The 8,784-nt window shown below is 35.2% G+C and overlaps 1 protein-coding gene across 1 annotated transcript; it reads left to right on the top strand.

The window, feature by feature from the left end:
- The first annotated feature begins 1,658 nt into the window (after positions 1 to 1,658).
- Positions 1,659 to 2,795, top strand: LOC106753603 (expansin-like B1). Its single transcript, XM_014635423.2, has 3 exons — positions 1,659 to 1,799; positions 2,192 to 2,298; positions 2,520 to 2,795. Exons 1-3 carry the CDS (start codon positions 1,664 to 1,666, stop codon positions 2,793 to 2,795), a joined length of 519 nt encoding a protein of 172 aa, XP_014490909.1. The 5' UTR covers positions 1,659 to 1,663.
- The last annotated feature ends 5,989 nt before the right edge of the window (positions 2,796 to 8,784 follow it).

Raw genomic sequence — 8,784 nt, 5'->3', positions numbered from 1 at the left:
AACAAGATAAACCTTTTTCACTATCACAAAACAATTACAAATATTAGTCACAAAGAAAAATAATTTGTAAGAGTTTAGAAATACCACCTCTCTTGAAACCACAAGAGATGAACTTACAAACACCTCCTTTGAATAATCACAAAGGATGACCACCTCCTCCGAATGCTTCATGAAGGATGATTCTCTTCCAATCACTTCCTCAGACACACCAAGGATGAGTAAGCTATTCCTCCGTCACCGCAGTAGCACTTCAGGGCTTTGCAGACAAGAGTTTCCTTAGCTTTAGTAATCTCANAGAGTTCTCAAAAGAGTTCAGAGGTTCTTAGCACAAGGGAAGAGTTCAATTCGAAATAAAGAGTGAGCCATTTTATAGTCTCAGCTCAATACTCTTCCATTCTACGAAAACAGGCCATCCAACGCTTTTAATCGATTAACATAAGTATTAATCGATTAAAATGAGTACAACGGCTAGTTTTTCAAATCTGAAACACCCAACGGCTAGTGTTAATCGATTATTCTCAGGATTAATCGATTAACTAATCGATTAAAATTCACTTTAATCGATTATTCCAGGAGCAATTGGGTTTTCAGTGCTGGCCACGTTTTAATCGATTAAAACAGCTTGTGGAAGATTCCCAATAAAGATAAATTACATATAAGCCACAAGAATCAACCCTATTACATTTTAGAGCACTATCACATCATTTTTTATTATTAACAAAGCTTTATAAAATGCGGAGATCTTCAATCCTTCTTTGAGAATATTGTCTTGTGCAAATCTGTTCATCATCAAAACTTCATCTTTTAATTTTGCTAACATTTTTCTCTGTCAAATGAGCATGAAATTAAAAGTTTCAGTTCTGCAATTGGTTGTGTTAATATGAACCAAATTATTTGTTTTAGGGCATAGAGAAGAAGACTACCAAGTTGCGAGGAACTGAGAAGGCTGTAGTTGCACGACATGAGGCTGGTCATGCTATAGTAGGTACTGCAATTGCACAGCTTCTTCCCGGACAACCACGTGTTGAGGTAAATGGTTGAAGATGCTCATACTGGTAACTAAAAAATGTCAGTAATTGTAGATATGTGGATTGAGGATGCATATTACCTATTTGAAATTTTGGATTTCAGTTGCTAGCTTTTAGGATTCTTGGTATATAAACCTACAACTAGAATTACTACATTTATGTTTAAATTTACTATGATGATTGATTATTTCTAGTTCATATTGGCTTTGCTTTTGAGATTCTTAGCCATTGGCCATAAATTGTTTTTTCTTATCTTTATTGAGTTAGGGATGAGAGATGAGGTGGATGGATTAATCTTTAAATACTTTTTAAGGATGATTCAATTCTTTAATATCGTGTTTGTAATCAGAAACTAAGTATATTGCCAAGGTCAGGAGGGGCTTTGGGATTTACTTATATGCCAAGGTCATCAGAAACTAAGTATATTGCCAAGTCNAAGGTCATCAGAAACTAAGTATATTGTCAAGTCCAAGGTCGTGTTTGTAAACTAACTATATATATGACTCAACATGTTTGCTTTCTATTCCATCAAGCTTTCTTTTGTTCATAGTTCTTCCAGCTTCACTTATATGCTATATTTTCTAGCATTGATCACTTCTAAAACTTGTTGCATTCATCTGTCTTTCTGTTTTAACATGAAACTCAATTTTAAGCACCAACTTGGGCTTCTCTTTGTCTCACTGCTCTTACCTGCCCTGTGTTTCTCTCAGGACTCTTTTACTTGCTCAAGAGCAACCTATTATGGTAGCCCAGATTGTTATGGAAATCCAAGTATGAACCTTCTTTTCTATCTATTCTTGCACTTGTACATGTATGGTGTGTACCAAGCACATTTTTATATTATTTGTTTATATATCATGGACAAGCAAAACTTGCATCAGTAACATATAGATGATATTTTCAATAATAAATAGCATGTATTGAATAAGTGCTAAAAAGTTTTAGATAACTAAACAGTATACCTTATATACATGCTATTTAATTGAGTGCCATGTTTATAATACATAAAAACTATTACTTATTCATTTTTATAATAATTATTACGATAAAAATCATGTTCTTTGTTAGATGACTGAAAATTTATTTTACTGAGACTGTAAATTTGTTCTTTTTTCTTTTTACATATATTAGTTGTGAACAGAAATGATTTAATAATGTTCTAGGGGGAGCTTGTGGCTTTGGCGAATATGGAAAAACAGTAAACGATGGAAGTGTTGCAGGTGTGTCCTGGCTATGGAAGAATGGATCTGGCTGTGGGGCATGTTATCAGGTTACTGCACTCGATGAACCCTTTGAGTTTCTTGGAATAATTAAGAAAAATTACACTATTGTAGCCTTTTTCATTGAAAAGTATTACCACCTTAAAACATGTTTCTTTAAGTAGACTAAATTTCTTATCTGGATCCTTCAAATCATACATTCCATAATATGTTGGAAGTAGTTGTTTCATTTGTGATATAAAAAAGGGTGATGGTGATGATGAAAAATCAGGTTAGGTGTAAAATAGCAGAATTGTGCGATGAGAATGGAGCATACGTGGTGGTGACAGATTATGGTGAGGGAGACAGAACAGACTTTATAACGAGTCCACGTGGCTACTCAAAATTGGGGAGAAAAACGTATGCATCTACAGAGCTATTGAAATACGGTGTAGTGGATGTAGAATACAGAAGGGTCCCCTGTAGATACGGTGGCTACAACCTCTTGGTAAAGGTCCACGAACATGGCAGAAACCCTCGCTACCTGGCCATTCAGAATGTAGTGTAGGTTAATATTATATTTGGATTTAATATATGGTTTGATGTACAAATTGTGTATTAAATATTATTAGACAATTTAATGTTTGAAATGAATTTCATTATGTTAGTTTAATTTAATTGAATATGTTCATTTCATGTTATATTGATTATAAATTGATTGATGAGATTATAATATAGGAAATTAATTGTAAATTGAATTAATATCTCAAATGTAATAATGATTTTTATTTTATAAAACCAAGTTTTTATGATAGGTAAACAATGTATGTAATAAAAGTTTATTTCTGAAAAGTATATATTATGATGGGTGAACAATTACTTGTGATAATATCTTCCACATATTATGATAGGTGAAAAAATCTTCGTCATAAAACGCTACATATTATGATAGGTAAATTCATTATACTATGACTGATAAGTGAAAATTTGTCATAATACATTTGGACCTATTATGATAGACTTTTCTGTCTGTCATAAAATGCAAGGACCTATTATGATGTCTAGAACTATGATGCTAGGTTATCCATCATAATAGGTCACTTTTACCTGTCATAAAAAACGATTTTTCTACTAGTGACTAGGTTGTCGAGCTTCTTTGTACCTAGTAGCTTTCATTTTTGTACTCGATTATTGAGATGTCGAGCTCCTTTGTACTCGATAGCTTTCATTTTTATACTAAGTTATTGGGATGTCGAGCTCCTTTATACCCGGTAGCTTTAATTTTATTGATTTTGTCAACTTGCCCCAATTTGAGGGCTTTTAGTGCCTTGCTTAAATGTTTTTCTTATGTTGCAATTCTAGTAATTTGTTTTTCATGTGACAATTCTAATAACTTGAGTGTTAACTTTGTGTTCTTTTTCTCATGTTAAAATCTAGCAACTTTGAGTGCCAACTCCGTGGTTTTTTTTTTATATTACAATCTAGTAACTTTGATTGTCAACTTCGTGGTCCTTTTCTCATGTTACAATCGAGTAACTCTGAGTGTTAATTCTATAGTCTTTTTCTTATGTTACAATTTAGTAACTTTGAGTGTCAACTCCGTGAAAACATAGGAAAAACACAAGAGGGTGTGAATAGTGTTTTTAAAATTATTTCGTAAAGTAGTGTTTTCCACACGAAAAGGACCTTCCCAATTGGCGACAAGTTTACCTTTAGTTTGACAAGTGCCTAGTATTAGTAGATTTCAATGATGATTTGACGCTTATCTTGCTTTGATTTTGTATAAAATGTTTGATAGCTAGACAAATTTTACTCATTTTGCAGGATTAGAAGAACACTGGCGACACACGAAAAACAAATCTAGAACGATGTCATTGTTTGCAAGTCGCGCCACCACAACATCTTCCTTGGACATCCGCGAAACCCATCATCGCGCCTCAAACTTGCAAAAATCACCTCCTTCGTCGCGACACTATTTGTCTTCTCCATTGACGCCGTCAACAAGTTCCAACATCGTGAAACAGAACACTGTGACATTGTGAACCATTGCACCACCATGGCAACCACACCTACAACAAGAAAAAACCAGAAACCAACGCCATCTTAAATCACGAACCAAAACCCCCAAATCGCGACAATAGGGAACCTTGAATCCACCACCTCAGTCACAATTTTCCACCACCGTGAACCTTTGAGAAACCCAAATCATAGCACCCAAACCCTAAACCCCGAACATCATGTCCATCATATTCCTCGTACCACGAAACCTGTGAATTGAAAACATTGCAAAACCAGTCGAAAATCTAAAAATGCGAAGCCCCAATCGTGAATCACGAAAGCCACCTAGATCATCGTGTCACCATTAAATAATGACACCACCAACAATCATCACTTTGCAAACCTCCATCTCCATTAACCTGATGCGATAGGAAAAAAATCTTTGTATTCGAGAACAGAGAGAACTCCTGAAGAGAAAAGGGAAGGAGAAAAATACTTTTTACTTACCCTTCAAAACAGAATTTACAATCGTATATAACCACCCCTCAAACAATATTCCCTAATGGGTAACAAACATGCACAACGCAACAGTTTCTAGAAGTTTGCTTACTCAATATCTAATAATAAATGAAATCATCCCAGCCTGTGGGCTTGTGAGTCACACGTTTGGGCCTCTCCCTGTTAATGATAATAATGCCTGGAGGAGTTACTGCAATACAACCACACACCATTGAATCATCATCTTTGCCTCAATCTTGCAAATAGAAACACCCAATTTGCGAAAACCTCGTAGATCCACCATGGAAAACCTGAAACGCGGAATCACCACAGCCACCATGAACCATCATCTTCTTTGCCACTAACTTGCAAATTAGAAAAGAGAAACCCCAAATAGTGAACCAGAACCATTCGCAGTAGCCACTGCTAGTTTCTTGTACAACTAGAGGAGAAACACTCCTTTACATTAGCGAAACCTAGGCAGTCAATCTTGGTCAAAGTCTCAATTATGATCAAACAAAAGGAACTAAAATGAAAATATCAATATCTTTTTAGTTTCTCTACAATTTTAGACAAAATAAGAAGGGCTAAAGTGGGGTTTTGGGAAAATTTCAGATGTTAATAATTTATATAAATTATTGTCAATACCCAATTTCGTCCGGATTGACTAAATAATAGATCTCTTTTTATTTTTGTCTTATCTTATTTATGTTCTTTCATTTTCATTTTATTTTATGTTATTTTATTATTTTTAATTTTATTTTATTATTTTATATTTGGTTTAGTTTTTTTTTTTAAAAAAGAAAAAGATAAAAAGAGAAGAAAAGAAAAACAAAGAAAAGGAAAAAAAGCAAAATGCCAAGGTCAACTCAGTTTCCTCCTCCTAAAGCAACAGATGCAGTGTTTAGGCGCTACAGATAATGCTTAAAATATGCTTATGCGGTGGCAGCATGAAAAAGGGCTTTGTTCTTCTTGCTGAAAATTCTTACGCAGCAATTGCAACCATACAACAAAGGGGGAAGTATTTTGAACGAGCTTCTGCCAACTGTAAAGTAAAAACATGAATAAGGAAAAAGGCAGAGGCAAATCTTAGGTCAGGGATATGCCAGCAACAGGAAGGAATTTGTTTTTTTAAAATTGCTTCATCACGATCATTCACCTCACTATCACAGCCAGAGAGTATTCATGACTCACCTTTAACACCGATCATCATAGCTTAGGAGAAAGACCTCACGGAGAGCAAGAGAGAACCGATTGCCTTCATTTTGCTTGCCATCCTTGAACCTTCCATTCAACCTTCTTATGCCTGCAAGACCATTGGATAACCAAAAGAAAAGTTCAATCGAAGAAAGCAGAGGGAACTAGAACCAAAAGGAAAAGTTCATTTGAAGCTGCGAAGGTAAGTGTCCTTATCTAAGCTCTTGGTTTTGTCTTATGTAAAATCACGCTCCTCTATTATGTGTCTGGATATGAATGAATGATGTTTGTCTGGATATGAACGAATGATGTTTGATCAGTTTACATAGTTGCATTTGTCTTCTTTGTGCCTTCATCTGTTAGTCAAAATTGCACCCAAGATGTAGTTTCAATGCATGCAAGATTCATCAGATAAATGACAATAGAAGATAAGTGCATTCCCCCAACATCAAGACTTCAATATACCTATTTACTTGCACCTAGAAAACACTTTCAAAATGTCATAAAGAGAAGAGTTTTAAAGCTCATGCTCAAGTTAGAATTAGACGCATTCCCTGCCATATCTAGGGATGGCAAAAAACTTCGTACCCGCAGATATCCGCAGATAAAATTCGCGACGGATAGTTGATACCTGTGGATATTTACTACCCGAAACCCGCGGATAGCGGGTATTTTAATACCGGCTTATAAACGAGTCAGGTCCGGGTATTATACTATCCGTACTCGCGGATATCCGCTACCCGTAAAAAATAAAAATAAAAATTTAATTTTTATTTTATTAAGTTAAATATAATTAAAATTAACATTAATTTATATTTTACAAGGTTAAATTTAATTAAAATTGTACTGTATGACGAATACCGATCAGAATTAATTGTCATTTATGAACAATTATCAAGTATTAATAGGTCAGATTGCCTTATTCTTTACAAAATATACAATATTGATTATTGATTATTCGGTTTGATTGCCTAAAAATATACTACACTAATTAATAGGTCAGATTGACTTATTCTTTACAAAATATATGGTATTGATTATTGATTATTGAGTTTGATTGCCTAAAAATATACTGCATTAATGGTTAATCAATGGGCTTGCCTGCCACAACCCTATAAATATACAATTGGTGTCTAGGTACAATCTTCCTTTTTCTATCCTAATAAAATTTAGATCTATTTATATCTTGAGTGCTGGAGTGTCTTCTGCACGTCAACAACCCATCGGAGTGGATAACATTCTCAGAAAGGATTGAAGATCAAAAGAGAACAAAGCAAAGAAGGACGACGAACCCTCAGACCAATTCAACCGAAACAAAAATTAAATTTTAATTTATATTTAATTTAATTTATATTATATTTTATATATTTTTTGTAATTATATTTAAATTTTATTTTAATAATTTATAAAAATATATATTTTTCAATATTTACGGGTATCCACGGATATCCGCGGGTTTTAAAATATCCGCGGATATTTTTTAAGCGAGTATCCGTGCGGGTAGCGGGTGGATTTTTTTTGTCGGGTCGCGTGCAGGTAGGCACTATCCGTGCCCGACCCAATCCGTTCCCATCCCTAGCCATATCGGTTCTCATACCAAAACGAAAAACAGAGAATAGATTGAACACCTCACATGGCTCTTCAAGGTTGAGCTTTGCAGCTTTAACCTTTTTTCTTGATCCTCATACCCCTGCCACGCGAACCACATGCTTCAAGCCTTGGCTCCCTTGGGCAGAAACACTAACGCTCTGCCGTCTGTGATATCCTTTCTTGTTTCCTTTTGAGACCCGGAGATGCGCTCGAAAAAGGAGAAGAAGAGTGGAAAAAACATTTTCGTCCCCGACATCGGCGGTGGTGCTGCTGGAGGTCGGCGGTGGTGCTGCTGGAGACGCCTGGCATTTGAGGGAAAAGAGAGAAAACCCTCGAACGGAGAGGAAGGAGAGTGGCGTTGGCGGCGCTGGTAAGAAAGCATCTCCAACGAGTACACTGGCGACATTGAATGATGGAGCTGGCGACGACTTGGGCGGCGGCTCGCGGTGGTTGGTTGAGGGAAATAAGCACAGTGCTTCCCCTAAGGGAGAGACTTGAGTCTCTGGGATGCACAAGTGTTTGAAATGAGTTTGGATGTGAGAACCCCTAAGGGTTTTCCAGATCTGAGAAGCGAAAAAGGCCTTGGGCCTTCTAATCCAACTTATAAAAAATAAATAAAAATAAAAAACTCTCATCCGCACACCCCACTTCCCATCTTGACACCCCTTCTGTTTGGGCTTAAGCCCATTCTGCCTCTAAAAAATCTTCCTCCTTGCAACCCCCTGTTTCATTTTCACACCTCCTTTCCACTTGGGCTTAAGCCCAATCTGTTATTAGAAATAAAATAATTTGGACACCCCTTTTTCTTATTTAAGCACCCATACACCCCTTTTTTATATACTTATGATTTTGTTTTTTTATTTTATTATTTTACTTTTTATTTTATTTCTATTTGTATTTATATATTTATTTATTTATCTTTTTATTTTACTTCTATTTTTCTTTTTTGTTTTAAATATTCATCTACTTTTTAAATATATAAATATTAAAAATAACAAAAATGATTTTAAGAAAAGGTTTAGCACACGTGTGACTGCTCGCATCGTCCTTGTGTTAAAAACCTTTTCTCTTTCTTTTATAAAAAATACCAAACGTATATTTTAAAGGATAAGCACACGTGTGATTGCTCGCATCGTCCTTGTGCTAAAAACCTTTTCTCTTTCTTTTATAAAAAAATACCAAAAAATGTTTTAAAGGTTAAGCACACGTGTGACCGCTCGCGTCGTCCTTGTTCTCGAAACCTTTTCTCTTTCAAATAAAAATAACAAAAAATG

The sequence above is a fragment of the Vigna radiata genome, unplaced genomic scaffold (assembly GCF_000741045.1).
Source record: "Vigna radiata var. radiata cultivar VC1973A unplaced genomic scaffold, Vradiata_ver6 scaffold_134, whole genome shotgun sequence".
NCBI lineage: Eukaryota > Viridiplantae > Streptophyta > Magnoliopsida > Fabales > Fabaceae > Vigna > Vigna radiata.
The sequence above is the reverse complement of the archived record's forward strand: the minus strand, read 5'-3'. Positions and strand labels throughout refer to the sequence as shown.

Coding starts and splice junctions, on each gene's coding strand:
- LOC106753603 (XM_014635423.2), top strand. CDS start 1,664: ATGAAACTCAATTTTAAGCACCAACTTGGGCTTCTCTTTGTCTCACTG. Junction 1,800..2,191: donor AGATTGTTATGGAAATCCAA/GTATGAACCTTC, acceptor ATAATGTTCTAG/GGGGAGCTTGTGGCTTTGGC. Junction 2,299..2,519: donor GCTGTGGGGCATGTTATCAG/GTTACTGCACTC, acceptor ATGAAAAATCAG/GTTAGGTGTAAAATAGCAGA.